The sequence below is a fragment of the Meleagris gallopavo genome, chromosome 2 (assembly GCF_905368555.1).
Source record: "Meleagris gallopavo chromosome 2, MGAL_WU_HG_1.1, whole genome shotgun sequence".
Classification (NCBI taxonomy): domain Eukaryota; kingdom Metazoa; phylum Chordata; class Aves; order Galliformes; family Phasianidae; genus Meleagris; species Meleagris gallopavo.
The window spans coordinates 104,788,842-104,813,676 of record NC_139405.1 but is presented as its reverse complement, the minus strand read 5'-3'; the positions used below and the strand labels follow the sequence as shown (position 1 = coordinate 104,813,676).

The 24,835-nt window shown below is 50.0% G+C and overlaps 1 protein-coding gene and 1 long non-coding RNA gene across 4 annotated transcripts; one reads left to right on the top strand and one right to left on the bottom strand.

Moving 5' to 3' along the window:
• Positions 1-2,334: 2,334 nt before the first annotated feature.
• On the bottom strand, positions 2,335-11,571 carry LOC104910023 (uncharacterized). 2 transcript variants are annotated; one of them, XM_010708074.4, is made up of 5 exons: positions 11,463-11,571; positions 9,911-10,005; positions 9,741-9,789; positions 9,103-9,154; positions 2,335-6,914 (listed from the first exon to the last, which is right to left on the bottom strand). In XM_010708074.4, exons 2-5 carry the CDS (start codon positions 9,994-9,996, stop codon positions 6,457-6,459), a joined length of 645 nt encoding a protein of 214 aa, XP_010706376.3. In that variant the 5' UTR covers positions 9,997-10,005; positions 11,463-11,571; the 3' UTR covers positions 2,335-6,456. The 2 variants fall into 2 exon arrangements, with proteins under 2 accessions (XP_010706376.3, XP_019468922.2); XM_019613377.3 differs by lacking the exon at positions 11,463-11,571 and having other exon boundaries at positions 9,732-9,789; positions 9,911-10,057.
• On the top strand, positions 10,265-24,467 carry LOC146545117 (uncharacterized). Of its 2 annotated transcripts, XR_014881699.1 has the most exons (3): positions 10,265-10,390; positions 14,691-14,870; positions 15,913-24,467. It is a non-coding gene; the product is annotated as an uncharacterized LOC146545117 (long non-coding RNA). The 2 variants fall into 2 exon arrangements; XR_014881698.1 differs by having other exon boundaries at positions 14,691-24,467.
• Positions 24,468-24,835: the final 368 nt, after the last annotated feature.

The following is a 24,835-nucleotide window of genomic DNA, read 5'->3' as shown; positions in this document are numbered from 1 at the left end:
TCACTAATTCCTCATTTAGCGACGGAGTGTGGGGTGGAGTTAGGTTAAAACTGCTGGAACTAAACTAAATGGGGTGGGCTGGAGCTCAGCCTGAGTGAGAAGTAGCAGGACCCCGACCCTGACAATCCAAGCCCCCATTTAAGGGTTTCCATGGCGTTTAATAGTGAGATGAAGAAAAAAGGAGAGAAGGAAGGAATAAAGAAAATAAGAAGAAAGGAAGGATAATGCAGAAAGAAAGGAAAGGGAGAATGAAAAGAAGAAAAGCGTTGTATTCCATAGGGTTTGGTAATTTGATGAACAGGAATGAGAAGAGCAGCTCTTAGACAAAGAGCAATGAGAAATAGGAAGGAAGGAATAAAGAAAAAGAGGGGATGAAAGAAATGAAGAAGCGTATTCCATAGCTAATAATGAGATGAAGGAAGCAATGAGAAAGAAGAAGGAAGGAAGGAAGGAATAAAGAAGAAAGAGTAAGAAAAGGGAGATTAAAGAAAAAAATGAAGAAAGGTGTGGTATTCCATGGAGTTTAGTAATGAGACGAATGAATGAGAGGGAGGAAGGATGGAAGAAATAAGAAGGGAAGACAGAAAGAAAGGAGAGAATAAAAGAAAGAAATGAAGAAATGTGTGGTATTCCATAGCATTTAGTAGTGAGATGAAGGAAACAATGAGAGAAAGGAAGGAGAAACAGAATAAGAAGGGAAGACAGAAAGAAAGAAAGGAGAGGGTGAAAGAAAAAGAAAGAAAGAAATGAAGAAATGCATGGTATTCCATAGAGTTTAGTGATGAGGTGAAGGAAACAGAAAGAGGAAGAAAGGCAGGAAGGAATAAAGAAAAAAAAAAAGGAAGACAGAAGGAAAGGGGAGGATGAAATAAAGAATGAAAGAAAGAAATGAAGAGAGGTGTAATGCTCCATAGCAGTTAATAATGCGATGAGGGCAGCTTTAGAAATCATGCATTGAAATCATTTTGTGCAGGTTGAAGCTTTTCTGTGGTTAATGGCCCACTTTCAATCTGAAGAGCACCAGCGTATCATGCTTAATAGGGCTAATGTACCCCATGTCCATTAATTAGTCAAATAGTCCCAATTTGAACCCTTTTCATTTGCTTGGTCTCTGCAACATCCCGCCCTGTCTGGTTCACCCACAGCTGATGTGCTACGTGAAAAAGTTGCTTCATCTTGTTTGCTTTGGGATTTCTTTGGTGTCCCCAGCTCTTGTCCTACCTGTATGCTGTATGATTATTCTTTAGCCTCCCTTGGAATATCCATGACTCAGGAGCTCTTTATCATGCCTGCCCCACCGAGCACGTAGTTTGCAAAGTGTCCTTGGCTTTTTTGTCTTCCCTGGTGCAGAAGCTGTCTTCTCTGATTTCCTCAGTGACCCTTCCCTGCAACCTGACTGGTTTTACGTACGCTTTTGGAGACGGAGCGGACGGAACTGCATCAGTCATCAAATCTGGTGCAACATAGATTTATGCAGCAACATCATCATGTTTTGGTTTCCCTTCCTTTCAGAATAGCTGCCAGCATTTGATTTGGCTGCTGCTGAGCGCTAAAATCTTCTCACAGAGATCAACAATAACCCCAGGCCTCTTTTCCTGAGAGGTAATAGCTGATGGTGGCCCTGCATGTGGCAGGGGGTTGGAGCTTCATGATCCTTGAGGTCCCTTCCAACCCTGGCCATTCTGTGATTCTGTAACTTCATACGTGTGATTAGTATAATCTTTCCAAGATGTTCCTCGTTGACATGAAATCCCACCTGCCATTGTATCTTTTCATTGTGCTGTGCTGTGAGATCTTCCCCTGGTTTCAGGCACAGTTATTTGGGGTAATTTTGTCCTTCCTGTGAACATTGTGACGTCACCGCTTACTCTTTGTTCAGAGCTTGTAACAGCGTTAAACAAGTGATTGTCCAGTCCTGATCCTGACCCATCTGCTAACATCTTTCCTTGGGGAGTAGCAGTGAAACTGCTTATCCTGTTCGGGTTTGTTTGCTTGTTTATTTTCTAATGAACCAGTTACCTATGAGGCTTCCTTCCCCATCCCACAAAAACTTGGCATCTTGGACAGGGAATCTTGGTAAATCTCCATGAACCCATAAGTGAAAGATTCCAGTTGAAGGTATTTTGTGATGCTTTAGCCTGTTTCGTATAAGTAGAACTATGCCAGATTCTGTTTTCCTGGCTTTATGGCATTCTGTAGCACAGTGTTCTCATGTTGTGTTGTATGCAGTGTGAGCAACGTACTCAATTTTTTAATTATTGTGCAACATTTTAAAACAGAGTGGGGGGGGGGGGGGGGGGGGGAAACAAAAACACAGTGGAGAGAAAAATCCAATACGTAGAGCTGTGTCCACAGGATGATCATTAGTTACAGCTTTAATTTCAGTTAATATTAGATGTTAGCTTGAGTCTAGCAGTGCTTAGCAGTTGAATAAGCTTGCCTTGGTTTTACCCACCCACTGCTCTGCCTAGCGTTGTGCTTTGGCCGCTGTCCCTCAACCTCAAGAGATTATTCATTTCTGAGTACACAAGCTCAGGATAAACTGCTTAACTGACATTTTGGGTCTATTAATATCGTTCATTTTGTTTTGGTACGAGATGAATCAGAGCCACGCCACCAAGACCAAATTAACCAAATAAACTGGAGGGTTTTTTGCCAAATTTTCCTATGTGTCATTGACATGAAAAAGGAGCAACACGTACCGAGATCTGAGCAATTCCAGAGCGTGAAAATCCAGATCCCAGTCTGAAAGTGACTCTTGTTCTTGCAGTCTTGTTGCAAACGTTTGGAATGTGCTGTTTTTCAACTCCTCAACTCATAGGATCGAGTAATATCGGGAAGGAATATGGGAAGAAGAAAATTATGTGAATTTATAGCTGCCCATGCTGTTGAACAAGAGCATGATATTTTCCTGAAAGGCATCCTCCATGGTCCTTTCTCCAGTCCAGGCTTCCATCTGGACTTCCCAAGGTGTTGCACTGTCTTGTGCAGCACTACTGACCCTCCTTGTGCTCACCCTCGTTCCTATCATGAGCCGAGAACAGCAGAAGAACCAAAGCCCTCGAGACTTGAGGTGCAGGTGTTCCTCTGTGTCATCTCTTGCCAGGGCAGTCTGGCCACGGGATCCATGCTCTGACCCACGGGATCCATGCTCTGGCCCAGCTTTTGGGGTGTATCATCCTAAAGGAACTCTGAGCTCATCGGTGCTGTGATGTTGGCCATTTTAGTGGTGAGGCCGGAGCCTCTGTGCTGGGACGTGGTGTCCATTTTAGATGACCGTCGCCTCAAAATGAATGTGGTGTGGGGTGTGGTGTCCATTTTCGATAGTCATCACCTCAAAATGGTCTCATGCAGCGCCTGCATCTCAAATGATCCCAAGAATCTGGACAGTGCTCTCAGTCACATGGTCTGATTTTCCAGGAGTTGGACTCAATGATCCTTATGGATCCCTTCCAACTCGAGCCATTCTGTGATTCTATGGATGGGATTTAGGAGGATTTTCTTATTTTGCAGTGTATTGGCCACGGAGGCAGCAATAACATTACTGAATTTAACAGCTCTAAGGTCTTGAGCACCACTGATCAAATCTAGCTGCATCCTGGAAGTTGTCCACAGCTGGTGCCAGCCCTGCCCCTGGGAGCCACCAAAGGGAGAGGATTTTGTCTGGTTATCTTCCATTTCCCTCAGCAGAGGCACAGTGCAGCTGGCACAGCTCTCCCAGCCGACGCAGCTCACGTTAAAAAGCTCGATTTTGTCTTCTCATGGGAGGAGGAAAATGTTTGGAAATGCGATGCCAGGGCTCCCCGATAGCCTGAAAAACCAGCAGGGTCAAGCAGAAGCCATCGAGCGTGTCTGTGGTTGCACAAGCTGCTTGGCGCTCAGTGTGCTCACAGTTCTGGCTTTGGCATGCCCTGCTCCTGACTTTTATATGCATGGGGCTGACGTGATGCAGATTTAACTGTTACTGCCCAGGCCACGTAACGGCAAAGCCCCCAGGCCAGCTGCTCTGCTGCTCTGTTCCTCCAATGTTGCAATCCCGTCGTTGAGAATTCAGCTGGAGAGAGGTCACACGTTGTGGCGTGCTTTGTATGCCATTGGCATCGTGGGACAGAGCCAGAGCTGGGCACAGGAGTGGATCTGGGCAGCTCCTCTGTGTGCTGGGCTGGCACACTGCTCTGTAGGTGCAGGTTGCTGTGCCATGCACCCGGCTCCTTCAGGCACACGCAGCTGAGCCTCCCCCTCCCTGCAGCCCAAGCAGGGAGAAGCCAAGAGAGGAAGAGACACTCACGAGGTTTCCTTTTCTGCTCTTTGCCTCCTTATGCTTTTTTTTTTTTTTTTTTTTTTTTTAATAAACTCTGGCCTGTTTGCTTTTCTTTTTTCCCCTCCCTTCCTTCTCCTTGCTCATTTTTAACTCTTTGTTTCCATTCCCATAGAATCATATAACCTGAGTTGAAAAGGACCACAATGATCAAGTTTAACCCCCCTGCTATGTGCAGAGTCACCAAGACCAGGCTGCCCAGAGCCACATCCAGCCTGGCCTTGAATGCCTCCAGGGATGGGGCATCCACAACCTCCTTGGGCAACCTGGTCCAGTGTGAAAGCTCTGCTCTTTCCTTTGCAGCGCTAGCACAGCTTCAGCAAGCTCCAAGTCTTCTCCAGGAACCTTGCTTTTTTGTACCTTGCTTGTTCTTGCATCTCATCTTGGCTTATTTTGGGAGCTGAGAGGATCCAAGCTACTGAAATGTGGAACTCCAAGCTTGCACCCAATGGGCACAAGCTGGAGCTTCTCTTTGGAGCTCTGTGTCTGGGTGGACAGCCCAGCATGGTCTTACTTGGAGAATATGATGGGGATGGTTGGCTGTGTGGAGAAGCTCCTTCACGTGCAAAAGCTCTCTTGGGTGTGGTGCATGAGGAAAATGGTGATCCACGTGGGCTGGGTGGAGAGGAAGATGGCAGAGGTCTATGAAATTGTGGGTGCTTGGTGCTGGTGAGTTTTCTTTCTCTATAAGGGTGAAGAAGCGAGAGTGCTTTGCAGCAGCTGAAATCCCAGCCAAGCCTTTCTTGTCCAAGCCTTGTGGAGCTGGAACTCTTCTGGAGGATGTTAGCAAGTCTCCTTACCCATATCTCCTCCCTTCCCAAACTGGCTGGGAGTTCCATGAAGGGCTGTTCACCACCCAGCCAGCCCTAGTTCTTCCCCACCGCTTCATTCAAGATAGAAAATAAATCATTAACCAACTTGTCCTTTGAGCGGCACGCAAAGAAAACCCGTAACACCTGGGGGTAACACCAGCCAAGGCACAGCCCTGCAGCCTGCTTGCTTTTGCTAGGGAGCCACTCCAGGATCTGACACTGCCCTATCACTGCCTGGGTTGCATCTCTCAGGCAGCAATTTTGGGAATTATTGTGAATATTCCCCAAACAGCCCACCTTTGGACTCCCCTCCAAGCCTAATGTGAGCTTATAGGGGGATAACTGTGTAGGGAGGCAGATGGGTATAGAGAGAGGTGTACATGGAGGCAGATGAACATGCAGTAAGGCAGTGAGCATGTAGAATGCAGGTGTGTTGAGGAAGGTAGACCTTCCTAAATGCATATAGGAGGCAGATGGCTGTCTGAGATGGTGAATGAGCATATAGGAAGGCAGGTGAGCGTATAGGACAGCAGGTGAGCAACGCCATCGTGTGCACTGGAAGTGATTATCTAACAGCTGAAAATGGGGCCGTGCCCGTATGTTATTGGGGAGCACTCAGCACATGGACACTTCTGGACCCTGCAGCACTGGGATTTCCCCCAGCACTGCCCCGCAGTGGCTGAGAGCACCTCCGGGAACATTAAGAAGTGCTGAGCAGAGGGCTGAGTAACATCCCTGATTTCCCCTGGCTCTGAGAGCTCCCCAGATCTTGCACTGAAATGAGTCACCCCATGCAGCATGCCGCCAGCCATCGACACGTGAGAACAGAAACGTCCTCAGCTCCTGCGCCAGGAGTCACGTCAAAGGCGTATTCTTCTTCTAAGTTTTGTTTTTTTTTTCCTTTAAAGCAAAATCCCTTTCTGCTCCATCTGACTCAGCCCCAGCAAAGCCACTGCTTGAGGCAGAGCAAAGCCCAGCCTGGTGACACAGGGAATTATGCTGTGTCCCCATGGGATGCAGCTTGGTATTTTGGGGGGAAAGCTCTGGGATGCCATGATCTGAGAAGACCTTGAGTTGCTCATACTCCATCAGTGCAAGGTGAGCACCAAGCTGGTCCCAGGGCTGCAGGTGTGTGGGGACATCCCAGCAGCACACTCAGAACTCAAAGCCAGTGTCTGAGAGCGGTGTCCCGATGCTCCCCGAGCTCTAGCAGGTCGGGGCCGTGCCCTGGGGAGCTGTTCCATGCCCTCAGCCCTCTGGGCCAGAACCTTTCCCTAGCACCCAGTTTTTTCCCAGTGTCCAATCCTGAGATCCCTCCATCCCATCCTACAGGATGTCGAAGCGCTTCTCTGGCAGTGCTGGAGCTGCCTCTTCCTCGGGCTCGATGCTGTTGGGTACGGTGTGCTGTGGTGCCCGGGACACTTTGCAGATGCGAGCATACACAGGTATGGGGCTGCCCGGGCTGCACGGCTCCTCTTGCACAACAAAGCGCTGCACCGGGTCCCCATCGTCCCCACTGTCCAAATCGTCCCTATAGGGCATCTCCAGCCCAGCACTGAGCTTCTGGGATTTGTAGCGGATGCTTTCATAGATGGGCCCCTGGGCATCCTGCACTGTGTCCACTGCGGGCTCTGCGGTGTCACCGGGCAGCAGTGGGAGCTGCCGGTGACGCAGGAAGTCTGGGGTCCTCGGGGAGGATTTAGGGGATGTGTTGGGGTGTGGTGACCCAGAGATGTCCGTGTTCCCCTCACTGGTGATGTCTGTCCTGCTGCAAGGTGATGCACCTGCAGGGAAGGAGAGGGAGAGGCTGAGGCAGGGGAGATGCTTAGGGGCACCCCCTAATTTCAGTGCAAGGTAGCAATGAGAAAATGTTCTTAAATGAGAGTTTTGGTGCGTTTCCTCCTGCCTGCCAGTTCTATCCCTTCTCTTTGGTTTTTGCAAGAAATTCAACAGAAAGCAAAGGAAAACCCCATGCATCCTGTGCTCCCCGCCTTCCCTTGCTGCTCAAATATTTATTTAAGGAGGAGGTTCTGCCCCATGCGCAGGATCTGTCAACAGCAGGAGATGGCAGAGCGGGTGCCGAGCCGGTTTGTTCACCTCCAAGATGAGGGAGGCTCTGGAATAGGTTTCCTTCTGCATTGTGAGTGTTCCTCTTCCTGTTGTAAAGCTGCAGGGACGTGGTGTTGTGGGACTTGGGGTGCAGGTTGGGTGCAGGACCATGGGCAGGAAGTTGTGGGGTTGGATCCTGGCCAGAGCCATGGTCCCCTTGCTGCCCTCCATCTGTGTCCTGAAACCCCTGCCCCTCCCAGTGTGAGCATCCCAACAGGACCCAGCATCAACACCCCAATGGGATTCCAATGGAGATTCTCCCAAAGTGAACATCTCAGTGTGAGCACACCAACGGGAGCATCCCAGCATGAGCACCCAGTGGACGTGCTCCAGTTGTGAATATCTCAAGGTGAGCACACTAATGGGAGTGTCCCAATGTGGGAATGCCAGTTTAAGCATCCCAAAGTGGGCACCCCAACGTGAGTATTCTAATGCAATCATCCATATGTGATCATCCCAACCTGAGCACCCCAAAGTGAGCAGTCCAGTGTGGGCATCCTAATGTGAACACCCTAAGAGAAACATCTCAAGCTGATCACTCCAACACAAATATCCTAAAATGGGCACCCGAACCTGAGCACCCGAGTGCAAACATCCCCATGTGAGCATCCCAAAGTGGGCATCCCAATGCAAGTATCCCAGTGAGTACCTCAACCTGAGCACTCTAAAGTGAACATCCCGACTTGAGCACCCCGAAGTAGACACCCCAATGTGAGCATCCCAATGCAAGCGTCCTGACCTGAACGCTCCAGTGTGGGAACCCCAAAGTTGGCACCCCAATGTGAGTATCCCAGTGCAAGCATCCCAAAGTGAGCACCACAACACTGAGCATTCCAAAGTGGACATCCCATCATGGGTACTCGAAAGTGGGCACCCCAATGTAAGCATCCCACTACAAGCGTCTCCACATGAGCACCCCAACCTGAGCACCCCAAAACGAGTGCTCCACTGTGGGCATCCCCATGTGAGCACCCTAACACAAACATCTCAAATTGATCACCCTAACACAAAGATCCCAAAGTGAGCATCCCAACCTGAGCATCCAAATATGGGCACCCCAACGTGGGTAGCACAGTGCAAGCATTCCCAAGTAAGCATCCCAAGTGGGCATCCCAACTTGAACATCCCAGTGCAAGCATTCCCATGTGAGCATCCCAAACGGGCGTCCCAATCTGAGCATCCCAATGCAAACATCCCAAGTGTGAGCACCCTAAAACGGACATCCCGAAGTGAGAACCATCACATGCACATCCCAAAGTGGAGACCCCAATGTGAGCATCCCAATGCAATCATCCCCACGTGAGCACGCCAGAACGGGCGCTCCAGGCTGAGCATCCCCATGCGAGCACCTTAACACAAACATCTCAAGCCGATCACCCCAACGCAGAGACCCCAAAGTGAGCATCCCAACCTGAGCACCCCAAGGTGGGCACTCCAAAGTGTGCAGCAGCTCAAAGTCCCGCAGAGCCGCGGCTCCTCCCAGTCCTCTGAGCGAGCAAATCATTAACCGCGCCGGCAGCACCGCGCCACGGACCTTCGGACTGCGCTGGCACAGCGCGCACACACGCGTGCAACGCACACTTGTGTCTGTGCACGCGTATTTGCACGCCCGCGGGCAAGTGTGCAAATGCAATGGCCGCGCGCGCACGGAGGGTCGCACGTAAGCGCGTGCACGTGCACATTGGCACGCGCGTGTTGCACACTTAGGCGTGTGCGACGGTTTACTCGTGAGCAGCACCCGTGCAGGTGGGTGTGCGTGGGGCAGTAGGAACACGAACAGTAGCAGGAGAGGGGGTAGCGGGACGCCACCGCCGCCTGTCCCCATCGCTGTCCCCGTCTCTCTGTCCCCCGCCCCGTCCCTACCTCCCAGCAGCGCTCCTTCCCCATCTCTGCAGTCCGGTCCCGACAGCGTCACCTGCAGCAGAAACGAAGAGACGCTCGTGCACCCGCCCCAAACTCTTGTGCAACACTCGCGCACTCCCACACGGCTCATCCCTGCCCCCCATTGCGTCTCATTGCCCCCCCCTCGCCCTCCAGCCCCGCAGATATCCTCTCCGGCCTTTAGGGGCGCGCTGGGCTCAGTGCCTCTCAACCCCACGCGAGATCCTCCCCACTCCCCCCCCCCAAGGCTGTCCCCGCGTCCCCCTGATGTTTTGGGTTTGTATTTTTTTTGGGGGGGGGGATTCGGGGCCGTTCCCGCTGCCGACGCTGGGGGGCTGTCCAAGCCCGTGCGACAGCGCTGTCCCCAAAGAGCGACGCGGCGACATCCGACAACGTCTCGTTTTGGGTGAAGAAAGGATTCGGTCATAGGGGATGGGGGATGGAGGGGTGCACAGCCCCTTTGTCCCCTTGTCCGGCTGTCCCCCGCAGGGACGGGTTGTTACGGGTACGCAACAGTGGGGACCGACTGTCACTGAGATGGGGACATTAGCAGTGGGCACACGGGGACAAAAAGGGGATGGGGACACAGAGCAGAGCCCCCCCGGCCGCACCGCTCTCACCAGCCCGGAGTTCCCTGCGGTGCTCTGGGTGGAGAAGCGTCCGCTCGCCCTGTAGAAAGGGAATGGTGACAGAGATGTCCCCATGGCCACCTTTTGGCTGAGCCAAAAAGCATGGCACGACCCCCATGGCGTGCTGCGTCCTCACAAATCCCCCACGTGAGGGCACATACCTGGGGCAGAAGGCACAGAGGAACAGCAATAGCAGGAACCCAATGGGTGCAGCAGCAGCCAAACCCCACGGCAGCACCGGGGCCATCGATGGGAGCTGGTGGGGGACGGGCACACGTCAGCTGGGTGCAGGGATGACCTCACTCTGCTTCCAGGAAGCTTTTCCCACACAGATTCCATAGGAATTCCCATCCCTTGTTCCAACCAGAGCTACGCATCACTGTCCCCCCGCAGCTCAGCCCACAGAGGATTTGGTGTGATAGCAGTGTGGGCAGGGCCCTATGCCCAGCGTTGGCACCCATGGGCCGTGGTGCCTGCGGGCTGCAGGAAGCCGTGCCCCATCCCAGGTCTGGATTGCTGGCATAGCTGTGCCGTGACACAGCGCTGTCACACCCCATGGCGCCCAGCTCACCTCACAGCTTTTGCTCTTACTCAAACACCCGTGTTTGGTGGCTGCTCTCCCCGCTATGGCAATGAGGAGGGTAGGTGAAAAAGGGGCTGGGGGCGAGGGGCTGCATCCCACTGTATCCCTAGTTAATCCTTTCTGCATCCCTGCTACATCCCCGCTGTATTCCACTGCATTCCTGCTACATCCCTATTACATCCCTGCTGCATTCCGCTGCATCCCTCTTGCAGCCCTAGTGCATCCCAAGTGCATTCCCACTGCATCCCTGCTGCATCCTCCCTGAAACCTTGCTCCGTCCCCTCTGCATCCCCACTGCATTCCTACTGCACCCCTATTGCATTCCCACTGCATTCTGCTGCATATCTACTGTATCCCACTGCATTTTCACTGCATCCCCACTGCATCCCTGCTTCTCCAGTATCTCACTGCATCTCTCTGCAGCCATCCTGCATCCCTGCTGTGCCCCTGTTGCATCCCTCCTGCATCTCCATTGAAACCTTGCTCCGTCCCACTGCATCCCCACTGCATCCCTCTTGCATCCCTATGGGACACTTCTGAACCCACCCAGGCAGCCCCCCTCCAAGAAACACATTTCCACCCTCCTCCCCCAAACCTCAGCTCTGTCTCCCACCAGACCCCTGCCCAACACTGACTGGGGGCCGGTTGGGCTCCGCACAGGAAAGTTTCAGGGTGGGAACCCTGCAAAGAGAACCAGGAGCTGCCCAACAGGCTGAGCCTGCTCTGCTGGCTCTGTGTCACCCTGCCCGGTGCTGGCACCCTATTGTGCCCCCCCATGTCCAGAGCTCCCTGCCTGCACTGTGGGGCTGTTAGGGGTGAGTTGTCCCCAGTGTGGGTGCCCTCACCCCAGGGAGCTGGGTTCAGTGTGGTAATTGGTCATAGCCTGGAAGGATTTTTGTTCTAAAACCCTAAAACAAGTACAGTCAAGTACTTGTTCCTATTGGATGCTCCAGAAGAGCACAGGGGTATTTTCAGACATTCCCCATCCGTCCAAGCCCACCCTGCCTCAGTTTCCCCATCTGTACACTGACACCATCCTCAATGTACCCATGTTCCCCACAGCTCAGCCTCAAGGCCCAGGACCTCCCATACCCCTCTCTGTACCCCTCCCCAGGCTCAGAGACACTCACCCAGGTGCTGCTGGACCCCTGGGTGCTGCCGGCTGCTGCTCCACTCAACTTTGGCCGGGAGCAGTGGGTGGCACCCGTCACACCCCAGCTTCCTGCTGCTGGCTCACACAGCCCCATGGAGCTCTGCCCTGGGCATGCGGGGAAACCCTGAGCCCCAACAGCACCAAAACCAGCAACCCGGGGGGGGTCCTGAACACCCATGGGGGGTCCTAACAGCCATGGGGGGTCCTGCAGCCCAGGAGAGATCCTGCAGCCCTAGGAGGGGTCTTGTGCCCCCAGACCCAGTGCTATGGGACCCCCTTGGGGAGCTGCTGGGAAGGGCTAAGCCAGGATCAGAGCTTCCAGGAGTAGTGCTGGATCCCACCTTATCCAGGATCCACAGCCATCCAGGATTCCCTCTGTCCTGCACTCTCTCTGTCTACAATCCCCAGCCATCCTCCAACCTAGATCCCCTCCATCCTGGATCCCCTCTACCCAAGATCTCTTCCATCCTGGATCACCCTCCATCCCAAATCCTGTCCATCCTGGATCTCCTTCATCCGTGATACTCCTCCATTCCAGATCCCCTCCATCCTGGATCTTCCTCCATCCCAGATTGCTGCTCTCCCAGATCACCCTCTGTCCTAAATCCACTCCATCCCAGATCCCCATTTGCAGTTCCAGGTGGGAGCAGCTCAGCCCTGAGCCTCCAGAAGAGCTGTCCCTGCTCTGTGCTATTAAGATAAATTCCTCCTGTGACAAGCTCATCTCTGCATTGTCACTCCATTAGGATCCAGACACTGAAGCACATAAAGAGCTGTTCAATGATGTTGGAAGCGAAAAAAAAAAAAAAAAAATCATTTAATTACAAACTTCCCCCAACATGGCTGTGTTTTCTGCTGCACCGCTCAGATCCATGACCCCAAACCAGGGAGCATCAGTGCTATTTGGAAAATTGGAGCAATTTGCTCAGAATGCAATAGATACTGAAGCTGAAATCTGAAAAAGACACCTCCTTCCGTTCCCTTCCCTTCCCTTCCCTTCCCTTCCCTTCCCTTCCCTTCCCTTCCCTTCCCTTCCCTTCCCTTCCCTTCCCTTCCCTTCCCTTCCCTTCCCTTCTCTATCCTCTCCCCTCACCTTTCCCATGCCAATACATGGGCACAGCCATGGCAAAGCTGACTCCCAAGAGGCAATAAATTCACAGCGCTCAGCACTGTTCCCAGTAGCATTCCCCCAGGAATATTTTGTTCATCACGAGCCCACTCGAAAGGTGCCCACATGTTCTGCAGAGGGCAGCACGACATCGGTGTTGGACAATCACATCATTCTCAGTGCCATTTCTGGGTGCAAATCTGTGTTTTTCAGCCAAGTGCTCAATGGGCGATCCCCCTGTCAGTGCAGACTGCCAAATCGCTTTACAAAAGGTCTTCGTGAAATCACAGCTTTTCTGCCTGGTTATGGGGACTGGGACAGGGAGGTGGTGAGGTCACCATTCCTGGAGCTGTTCTAGAATTGTGAGGATGCGGCACCGGGGGATGTGGGCAGTAGGCACAGTGGGTTGGCACTATGGGTGATCTTAGAGGTCTTTTCAAATCTAAATGGTTCTATGATTCTACGATTCCCTTCCCAGGCTGGCAGTGCCTGATGGCAATGCAGCTCTGAGATTTTGGCACAATGAGCCCATGCTGGTATCCTCCAAACCTGGGAGCAGTGGTGGCATTTGACAATTCTGGCCTGCTGCCGTTTGTAATTAAGCCGTATGCCTCCAGCAGTCATTTGTCACCCTATTTTAAGCCTGCTGGAACTGATGTGCCATTCTGACGGTCTTACTTAAAAATTTAATGACTTCTAAAATTTTCCATAAGGCTGAGAAATGTATTCGTCACTCTGCATCACAGCTGCACAGTGCTACCAATGCAATGCCACCTGCAGAGTTGGGTTTGCACCATTTTGGGCTCTTCCTCAGGGATCTCCCACAGCCCCTGGCCGTGGTGCTGGGCACCGTGCTCTGGGGGGCTCTGCTGGGGTAGGAGGGGACCAGAGGGACACAAGGAAGCCTCCAGTCCTAAGCACCCTGGGGCTCTGTGAGCTGGGCACGGTGACGGATGGTCTCACTGGGGCTCCCTTTTCCACCAAAGGTTGGTGATTCCTCAAGGTCGCTTCCCACCTGGACTGCTCTCTGATTCTCTTTACAGCTGTTTCAATGTTGGGAGCAAAACCCACCTAAAAGTCCTAGAAGTGAATGCCCCATCTCTGGAGGTGTTCAAGGCCAGGTTGGATGGAGCCCTGGGCAGCCTGGTCTCGTATTAAATGTGGTGGTTGGTGACCTTGCATGCAGCAGGGGTGGTTGGAGCTTCATGATCCTTGAGGTCCCTTCCAACCATGGTCATACTCAGATTCTATGAATCTATGAATGAAAGCCATTCCCCTCCCATTTGATGAATAGTAAGATCCGACTTTACCATATCTACCAGCAAGAGCACAGCCTTTGAGTAGCATCACGACAGCATCCTCCTCCCATGGATGCCATGCTGCGTGCCAACATCTCCATCCCCCCAACCAGCCCCAGGCTCAGCTCTGTGCTGTTCATGCTGCTCCCACATGTCTCGGTATCTCCAAAGGGGCAGGAACCACGCAGCTGGGTGCCTGCATTGGGACTGCCCTCTGAAATCCTGCCCGGCCATCGGGGCTCCGAGCTGCCTGGCCATCAGCCAGCAAACCACTTAAGTGCGCACTTGGCTTCAAGCATGCAAGCCCTTCCAAACAACCTTAAGTGATTTGCTGGATCCAAAACGAAGTTATTAGCACCTTGCAGCACTAAGCCTCTCCGGTGCATGTCATCAGCTGTCAGTGATGGGTAAACTGGGATTAGGGCGAAACGCTCCCGTTTCTTCTATCATCTCTCCTGAAGGCTTTGCCATGAGCTCCTACGGCACAGGAACAGCAGCCCTTTGCATCTCCTGCTTCTTGGGCTGGCAGGGTGTTTGCGTGCTCATTGAGTTATGTGTACCAATTTTGGATTATGTTTCTTTGGGTTTCTTTTCAAAAAGCATTTATTTAACAGACCCCATTTTATTGGATGCCATATATTGTTAAGGATACTAAGATTTTTGCTCATTTTCTTTGGCCATTTCTGAATGCATTACTGTACAATTCTGTCTCTCTATATAAATATGTATATATATATATATATATATGTATATATATAATATAACATATAGACATTTCTCTGTTTCCTTCTTCGTCCAGGTAACAGCGATAGGACAAGAGGTGATGGCCTCAAGTTGCACCAGGGGAAGTTCAAGTTGGAGATTAGGAAACATTTCTTCTCCAAAAGAGCAGTGATGCAGTGGCACAGCTGCCCAGGGAGGTGGTCTGGTCACCATCCATGGAGATGAGAACAGCAGAGATGTGGCACTGAGAGACGTGGTCAGTGAGCATGGTGGGATGGGTTGGGGTTGGACTGGGTGATCTCAGAGATCTTTTCCAACCTGAATGACTCAGTGATTCTACAATTCTTTACACACACATACGTATGCAAACACGCACATGTGCATAAAGTCTTGGCACATTGGTATGAATATGGCAGTTTAAAGCTCCCTTCTGTGTTTTGGTTCTTCATGAGATGCGCACAAGTTCCCCCTTCTTTTTGGCTGCAAATTCAAAGGAACTGGTGGGTTTGGATCCTTCTGCTTTCAAATGCCAAAATTAAAATAATGCTAATACAGCACATTGCTTTCAGACCCTCACCAAACTGGGCACTAAAATGTAGGATATGAAATTTATGACTGATTTGAAGTTGATTAAACAGCATAATAATTTAATGCTCAAAACAAATGGATTTAGGTTACAAAGCATTAAAATGAAACAAGGGGGCTCTCAGAAAATTTCAGTGCTTCTGAGCATTTCAGATCATCCTCCTCCCTGCAGAAACAGCAGACAAGGGAATGCCAAGCCATCAGAGTATCAGTTTTCTTAAAAAATCATTCTCTTCTCTCAGCAGATGTACAAAGCTTCACAGAACTTGGAATGAATTAGGCCACTGAATACTACCAGTTTTGGATAGATTTTTCAGGCCCTTGGCTAAATTATCATAGAATCATAGGATGGCCTGGGTTGAAAAGGACCCCAATGCTCACCCAGTTCCAACCCCCTGCTATGTGCAGGTCGCCAACCAGCAGCCCAGGCTGCCCAGAGCCACATCCAGCCTGGCCTTGAATGCCTGCAGGGATGGGGCATCCACAGCCTCCTTGGGCAACCTGGTCCAGTGCCTCACCACCCTCTGGCTGAAAAACTTCCTCCTAAGATCTAACCTAAACCTCTCTTGTCTCAATTTAAAACAATTCCCCCTTGTCCTGTCCACCCTTGTAAACAGCTGGCTCTCCTATAAAGCATACTGGAAGGGATTTCTAGGGTAGAAAGCTTACTTTACCCCATTTGGTGACCATGAGTTCCCCTCTTCCCATTTAAGATCTGCAATATGATGCTGAACAGCTTCCAGGGACAGGAGCACATGAGCCAGGATGCCAGGGAAGCACATGGGCTACATGCAAGGCTCACCAACTTGCCCAATGCCCAATGTCACCCCCAAGAGATGCATTAGGGCACTGCAACCAATGCACATCTCCATGGATGTCAACTGATGTCTACCAAGATCAGCTCGTGGAAAAGGAGCATGGCATGAAGACACCGCTGTTCAGCTAAGATGCCATCACAGCCAGGATTCCACTGTCTCTCTCCTCCTTCTTTCTGGTCAAGCTTCGTGTCATCACAGTGCTGCTTAGCTTTGGCCCAGGATCTTTAAATATTCAACTTAATGCAGTATCAGTGGGAGTGTTAAAGCTCTGTCCATGAGATTGAAGCACACTGTACGTATGCTGGGGTTTATTTGGGGGTATGTAGCTGACAGCCCATCTTCAGCTGAGCCCTGGGACAAAGCTTAGCCCTGGAGGTGGCAGCTCCAGTGTCCATCCTCATCATTTCTTCTGGGTTCCACTGTGGTCCCCACCCACACAAGACTTGCTCTTCCCACACCGATCTCTGCAATTTCACACCTTGCCACAGCTCATGGGATTTTGTAGCATTTTGCAGCTTTCCAAAGAAGCCTCACTTCCTACAATGAGGACAAAGGGAAGAGGCAGCCAGCCAAAGGCATGCAGGCTGGGAGAGGGAGAGCAGCTGGAAATCATTATCCCAAGGACTCAAGCAAAGCTGCAGCACTCTGGTGGGGGACGTGTGTCCTGCTGAGTCCCCTGCTGTGTTCAGTTCATGTCTGGTCCCCTGCAGCCAGAACCACGAGGGCCTTTGGAGTGGGACCTGCAGCCCCTATGTGTGGGATCCCATCAGCATCTCCTGGTGCAGATGTGTGGAGGAAAGATGGTGTTGTGAAGCCAAAATGTGTCAAAAGCAGTTTGAAACGGACAAAGTGGCACCATGCAGGGTGCAAGAGCTTTTTCACAAAGTCCCCCCACTTCCCTGGAACATCACAACTTTTCCCCCTTCCAGCTGTGGTCCCTGGGCTCTGCTGTTTGTTTTCATGCTGCTGCATCCATCCCAGTTACATTTTTAAGCAAAGAAGAGCCATTTTCAATTGACCCACTAATCCCAAATTGCAGGCTTGGCTGGCAGAAGTGTAGTTGTGCCCAAAGGAATTCCTCCCCCCTCTGGAAGGAGGGGATGGATGCTGATCAGAAGCAGGAGGATGGAGAGATGGATTTTGGTATGGAAAAATTGAAAGAAAAATCTTCAGAAAAGACAGACACCAAGAATTAAAGGCCTTGCATGACAGCCTGATGGCTTCCTATGAGATGTTTTCCAGTAGAAAGTGGGATTGCCCATTGCGTGGATCCATTAGGTCAGGACAGAAATTTTGAATCTGTTCTATGTCTGGTCTGCATTGAGGCAACTGGAGCAAAATCCAATAGCCACATACTTACCAATATGGGATTGATACCAATATCCTCTGATGTTGTGCATCTTCAGCCAACCGTGAGGACACTCAGCCTTTGCTGTAGTGTCTGAGAAGTGCTAAACAATGGGAAGACAACTCAACCTCAGGTCAACGTATTTCAGATTGAGTATTAGGAAATATTTCTTCTCCAAAAGAGCAGTGATGCAGTGGCAAAGGCTGCCTAGGTGGTGGAATTGCTGTCCCTGGAGGTGTTCAAGAGCTGAGGAGATGTGGCACTGAGGGCCAGTGGGCAATATTGGATGGTTGGACTAGATGATATTAGAGATCTTTTGCAACACGAATGATTCTATGACCTCAATTTGAAGCAGAACTCCAGACCTGATGTATAAAAGAGCTTAGAGAAAATGCCATCAGTCCCCATCATGCTGAATATAATGATGGGGATGTGCTCCGTATCCATGTGTGCATGGCCAGGAGCAGACACCAGTTCTGCCACCATGTGGGTTTGTGACTCACAGTGCCAAAGTGACATCTCCTGAAGGCTCACTGAGTATTTGAGAGCCGTCACAAAACTGGCCAGGAGTTTTGCCCATCAAATGGCGTATTTAGGCATTTATTTCCTTTTGGAAACTGAAGTGCAGAAAGCAAATGTGCAGCATAGTTAAAGCGAGTCGGAGCTGGCAGGAGAGGGACGTAAAGTGAAAAAGAATGGTTTGGAGACGGAAGAGCGTGCGTGCGAGGAGCCAAGCCGACAGATCTGACAAGACAAGAGCAGATGAATGCACGAAACCCGAGACTCCTAGCGAGTGCAACAGCCCCAAACAATGCAGAATTGTTAAAGCAAAAAGCAAAGAGAGGAAGAAAAAAAAAAGCGACAAATAAATTCTGAGTGGTCAGATTGCTTGCCAAGAGCTTTTTCTCACACGGTGGAATGTAATAAAATAAACTGTTGGCAGAACTCTGCCTGGAGATGATGGCACAGAGAAGATGATGGCACGGAGAGGGGGTGTGAGAAGTGACAGGGCAGGGGACATGGCTCTGAGGCCACCACACTGCTCCGTGTCATCCTCCAAATGGAGCCCAGGAAGCCCCCACGCCAGAGGGCCATTCAGTGCAACTGGGGGCTGCGGTATTGATCTCAAGTGGAAAATATGCAGTGATGTATAGCAGCAGCGCCCGGCCCGCCGGCAGGATGAAGGGGATCTTTCTTACAAAAAGGAACAGCGAGAGCAGCAGCGGGGCGCACAGCCTGCACCCGCTCCCCGATGTCGCACGCGAGCTCGGCTCCGCTCCGTCTGCTCCAGGATAGTGGGAGGAGGAGGAGGAGGAGGGAAGCAGAGCCACCACAGCAGGCTGGTTTTGGGGAGGGATGAGGCACATGTGACCTAATTAGGAACATCTGCCGTATGTGTCCCCATCGGCGGCGCTGGAGCTGGCGTCCCACCCAGCTCCACAACCTCCTGGAGAAGAAGGGAATCCCAAGAGTTTTTGACCTTTCACTGTGAAATCCCTATTTCCAGGCCTTTTTGTAAATAAAAAATGAGGATAGGGAGGGAATTTTTTCTTAGCAGCCACAATGGTGCCTGCTGAGACCCTCAAATGCTGTGCAGGGTGAATGCAGAAAAGATTGGAGTTGTTCAATAGGATATTGTTGTTCAATAGGAGATGATGGTCTGAAGTTGTGCCAGGGAAGATAGGCTATTAAGGAGAATTTCTTCATAATGAGGGTGGTCATTGGAAGAGGCTGTCCAGAGAAGAGGTGAGGTCCCCGTCTCTGTTATGCCTGATCCCTGGAGGTGCTCAGGGCCAGGCTGGATGGGGCCCTGGGCAGAATATGTGGCTGGGGGCAATCAGCTCATAGCAGGAGTTGGGGCTGGGGATCTTTAAGGTCCTTTCCATCCCAACCGTTCTCTGATTCTGTAGTTCTATGATTTCATGATTCTATGATCTTTGGAGATATTTAGTAGATGTGTGGATACGGCACAAAGGAACATGGATTAATGATGGGACTTGGAGTTTAGGTCAGGTCAGTGGTTGAACTCGATGATCTTGAAAGTAGTTTCCAACCTAGATAATTTCATAACTCCATGATTCTACTAGCAGCAGAGAGAGCAGCATCTGTATGGGTGAGCACTGCAGGCTGGGACCTTGCAGACACTACTGGTGGCTCCCATCCATCTGTTCCATCTGTCAGGTGCCTACATCTGGGTGAGTGCTGCTGTGACAGCCACACATATCCGGCCCCATCCAGCTGTGTGACAGCTGAGTGACAGCCAGTCAGAGATGTGCAAAACCATTTATCCCAAGGAGCAAGCCAATGGGAAATGTCTCTTCCTTGGTGATCCCCAGAACCCTCTGGCCGTGATGCTGGGAACCCTGCTCTGGATGGTCCTGCTGTGTCAGGGCATGGACCAGAGGGATCCGAGGCACCTCCAGACCTAAGCACCCTGGAGATTCAGGGATCTGGGATTTGTCAGGACAAATTTCTGAGGAGTGTGGATCCATGGTAGAGCTGGGGCAGGAGGGAGGATGGCACAGAGTGAGAGCGGTTCCAGAATCAAGACGAAATACTGCAAAACCTTCGCTAAAAATGATAATTGCTTTTATGAGAGCTGCCAAGGATCTGTTGGCAAGGGACTGAAAATGAGGCAGAATAAAAGAGGAAAGGGAACAACGCAGTGAAGAAATTAATAGTGGGAGTGGTGTCTTTTCACATTTAATTCTCATTTTAAATTTACTGCTAGGAGCGGCTGTATTTTGAGGGGGATTCATTGATAGTGACACATTACAGTTTTTTCCACTATGCGAAGCTTGAAACCATTTGCCCTTTCCAGATCCTTATGAGAAAGGTAAATAAAATTATCCTCATTTCAACACTGGGTCATGAGGGCCAAGCCTCAGGCTGAGCAGATGAGGGTCTGCAGGGCTCGGCACTGCCTTGCATCATCTGAGAAGCTGCCAGGGTCACTGAGCCACTGTCCCCAGGGCTGGCTGATGCTATGGTGAGGAGCCAGGAGATGAGCTATGGAAATCTGAGCTCCTGCTTCTTGCTGTGAACTGAACTCCCACTGATCACAATGGAAATAGGGATCTCCCAAAGCCCCTGGCCATGGTGCTGGGCACTCTGTTCTGAGTGGCCCTACTGGGGTGAAGGAGACCAGAGGGACCCCAAAGTGGCACAAAGATCTGTGTATAGTAACGCACTGTTCCTTTTATCCTAAAACTTCAGGGAGCAGTCTGAAAGTGAGGGATAAGGAGGACGGGTGACATGGCAGTGCTTGGCTCCTTTCTGTTGTCATGCAGACCTCAGCCTATTTTTTACACCCTAAAGAGATAAAGCCCTCCGTTACCATGGAAAATGCCCCATAAGGGTTGGTGCAAGGCTGTGCTGTCTGTATCCCCACAGAGGATGGGAAAATCTTTGTATCAGTCTCCTTCATGCAGTCTAGCAGTGCTACAATGTCTGAAATCAGTGGTACCAGGTAGTTCTGCAGGTAACAGGATATTCACTTCGTGGAAGAGGAAATTAAGGAATTTCAATAAAAGCAGCAAAGCTTTTGTTTGAACTTCTGAACCTGTTTCCAGCACCTGTGAGTTGATGGAACCATAGGATCCTGTCATGGTTTGGGTTGGAGGGGACTGTGAAGACCATCCAGTTGATGATGAAGATCCTGTAGTTTCCAGGGAGAGAACCAGCACTTCTGCATGCAAACACATTGGTTTTATGGTTTGCAAGTACCATGTCACCATGCACACACACTAAATAAAGAACAACAACAATCAGGATCACTAACGGAGGGAAAACAGAAAGCCTCACTCTTCTGACCACCAAGTCGCCACGGTTTTGGCAACACTTCTACATTCAGGTGGCAAAGCCATGGGTGCATCTTGGCTGCGTGTACTCACCGAGGAGCTCTGAGGCAAGCCAGGCATTCTGCTGGCTTGTTTCCACTTTGAATTCAGCAACTGGAGAACTATTATTGGATATTTCATACATAGCAGATGGCTCTGCATTTGCTGAATTCTAAATGAAAATCACTAAGCCAGCAAGAAAATAATATTTCATTTTTCACTGCCCTTGGACTCGCTGCGGTCTCCCTGGGAAGAAAGCGGAGCTCCCCCGGGGAGGCAAGGCTCCCCACTTGAGCAGCACTGCAATGGCAAGAACAAAAGGGAGGAGAGAAATAATAAGTATTTCTGGGACGTGAAATGTTAGATTAATTTATCATCTGCATGGGCAGGGCAAGCACTGCATGGCTGCAGAAGCAGCAGCTCTCTGATGTAGGAGATCAAGTACAAAGACAAGAAACAAAGCTTCCATGGGAATAGGGAGGTTAAGTTAAAAAAAAACCCAACACAAAAAGAATCCAACAAAAGGAAGGTGAGAGGTGTCAGAGAGAAGCCCTGGTACAGAGGAAAGTTTCTTCCCTGGGCTAAGAAACAGTGCTGCAAAGGTGTATGTTTTCTCATTGCTTTCACACTGCTCTGCCAGGATCTCATAGCACTATGCAAATACAAATTGAAATCTGCAATCCTATTGTTCTTTCTTTAAATACTGTATTAAGTACAATTATATTTTAGTGCTCTCTTCATTTCCATTAATGAGGACGCAGACACTGGTGAGTTCAACATCTTCCCAGTTGTGTCAACCTCTATCCGCAGCTCCAAGGGGTCCCATTGCCACCTCCCAGCCCTGCCCTTCCAACACAAAACTTGTCCACCCTTCCCAGCAAAACAATCTCATGAGAATGATCCCTTCCCTTTCTCACTGAGCGAATCATAAAGAAAATCCCAGCAAGTCTCACAGACATGCAAAATCCCAATGGCCCAACCTCTCCAACTTCCATTTGGTGCCATCCTCTGGCATAACTGTGCTCATGAAGATGGTTCTGATGGCTGCACAAGACCTTTTGGCAGAGAACTATTCAATGGAGGGACATTTCCAATGGTGCACTGTTGGCTTTCCAATCCATATGTTATCATCTCTTTTGTGGTCTGTTTAAATTTTACTTTTTAGGCTAAGGAGTGTCAATGTGCTCTTCGCAGTGAGGAGATGCTGTGTCAGTAGAGGGAGTGCACCAACCTTTTCTAACAGTATTTTCTCTGCCTTTTTACCAGGACAAACCCTCCAGAGTGTTGGTGGGTCGTTTGTTTGTTGTTTTTTTGTTGCAGAACAAGAGCATGCTTTCTAAGAAGTCAATGGAAAACCCAACGCCAGCCTTGGTGGCCTCTTGGCCGATTTTCCCATCAGCAGGACTACCCCAGCCAGCTAAAAAGGACGATGTGTGACTTCCAAAAGCCTCTCACCTCCTTGCAGGCGGGTGTTGGTAAAGTGCTGCCTGATTTATTTGTAAGGACAGTGCCAAAACCACTAATGAAGCTGGCATTCAAAAAATTGAATGAAGAAGCTGTAAGTAAAAAGAAAAAATTGCGTTATGGTCCCTTTGGGCTTTTCTTTTTCTCTTCCTATTCTCCACTTTTGTTGTTGTTGCAATTTTTCTCATTTAATGTGCTTTTTTCAGGCTGGGTTTCATCTCTTTGCTTCTTTAAAACACTCTCAGTGTTTGCACGTCTTCCCTGGCTGCCCTTTAAAAACTGTTGTATTTCTCCCCACTCCATTCCCACCTTTGACCTCCATCACCTCTTTACCAGCACTCAAACTTGGTCATTTCTGAATTTCCCCTTACTAAACCCCTATGGAAGAGAAATGCTGCTTTCCCATTTTGCTGGTGGAGGGCTCTGCTTCCTACTTTCTGCATCATCATGCTATGGGCTTTTCCTTTCTTGTGCTCTCCCAGCAGCAGCCGGTCTGTCGGAGCTGGGGAACAGCTGCACCAAAAGGAGCTGGGAGACAAAAAGCACAAAGAAACGCCTGGTTTTAGTCTTGCATCTGCCATCATTGGTTGGCAACTCCATGGGGGGTTGGAACTAAATGATAAACTTGAAGGTCTCTTCCAATCTAGGCCATGTTGTGACCACAGCAACCTGTAATAGGGCAATGTATTGAGTTTTTAATGCACTGAGTAAAATCTGATTGGGAGAGGAGCAGTAAGGCTGGGACTTGCAGGTAGGACTCTTGTTGGCAGTGTCTGGAGAAATTAAGCACAGTTCGGGGGAATCGATGCAAATCAAGTCAGCACACCACAGTGGCAGATGAAGCTGGTGATAATTACAATGGAATATGAAGTGGGAGAAAATCTTCCTTAAGCTCTATCCTTTGGGTAAAGGACAACGGCGGGCGCTGTGGGGTCACCCCAATGGAAAGCTCTGCTCCACCATACCACTCTCACTCTCCCTCCTCAAAGGAAGGGAGGACAACACAAACAGATTTGAAACAGGGCTCAGATTTGAAATAAGCCACCTGCAACACAGCTGCAGCTTCTGGTGATCAGCTCTTAAAACCTTTGCTGATTTTTAAACTTCATAGAAAGACTTCTTGCTTGCTGCCAGCCTTTCCCTCCTCCCTGTACTTGCTGGGACTCGATCATGATTTACTCAAGAGATCCCATGCGAGACGGTTTGGACTGTGTTTTATTATCCCTTTGACGTGTGTTTTACACCTCTGGCTGCACAAGACACCAAGCACACATCTCTCACTGCTATTTGGTGGGACCCCTGCCATGCATCTGGGAACCATGACCAGCCCGTCAGCAGCACAATGTTTCCGCCTCATCAGGAGCACAGGATTTTTCAGGCTGTGTTTCAGCAGGACCTCTTTAATTCCATGTTGCAGTGTATTTCTAGATCTATCAGTTCACATTACCAATCTATTGAGCTGTAATATTGAGTAACCATAGCAACTGGTAAATCTTTTGGGGTAAGGCAAATGCAGTCTGCCCATACATAGACAATTTGGCTGTCGTCTTTTTTGTATGCATAATCTGAGCTCACATGTCTCCTATACCATGGTCCCATTTCATTTCCAAGGTTGGAACTTAAATCAACCTGGACATCAGATTTTAGAGAATAGATGTTGATGGGGATGGGTATTTTTTTGCAGGAAGACCTCATTTCTGGGAGAGCCTCCTGCGCTGTCAGCAATCTCAGCAGCTGCACTTGGGTATGAGCTTTAGCACTGCTGTTCTCCAGTAAATCCTTCTTTTGTAAAAAAATAATACTCATTTTTGTCTCTTTTGTCCATATTGTATGATCGCAATATGACACTGCTCAAGTTTCATTTGTTTCCTAAGTCCCTTGTGTAGGCAGCTGTCTCCTATACCAAAGGAGTTAAAAACTCTTGGCTCATAAAGCAGTATCACTTTGGCCTCTCATAGTGCTGTATACCATTACACCCAGCACAGCCAGCAGCCTCTGCTGTAAATATTTCCTTTACTTCAGAGCCACGTTTTTACTGGACTTTGCCTTTGAAAAAAAAAAAAAAAAAAAGCAAAATGCTTTTATTGTGGTGGAGCAGCAGGACACCCTGCTGCCTTGTTGCCACTGAGGGGAAGCCTTGCATTGCTGAAAGGACAGGTTGCTGCTT

Excerpts from the sequence above, each read along its gene's own strand:
- LOC104910023 (XM_019613377.3), bottom strand. The coding sequence starts at position 9,996 with ATGGCCCCGGTGCTGCCGTGGGGTTTGGCTGCTGCTGCACCCATTGGG. Across the intron at positions 9,790-9,910 it reads CTCTGTGCCTTCTGCCCCAG|GGCGAGCGGACGCTTCTCCA; the intron begins GTATGTGCCCTC and ends CCCTTTCTACAG. Across the intron at positions 6,915-9,102 it reads GGAAGGAGCGCTGCTGGGAG|GTGCATCACCTTGCAGCAGG; the intron begins GTAGGGACGGGG and ends CCTTCCCTGCAG.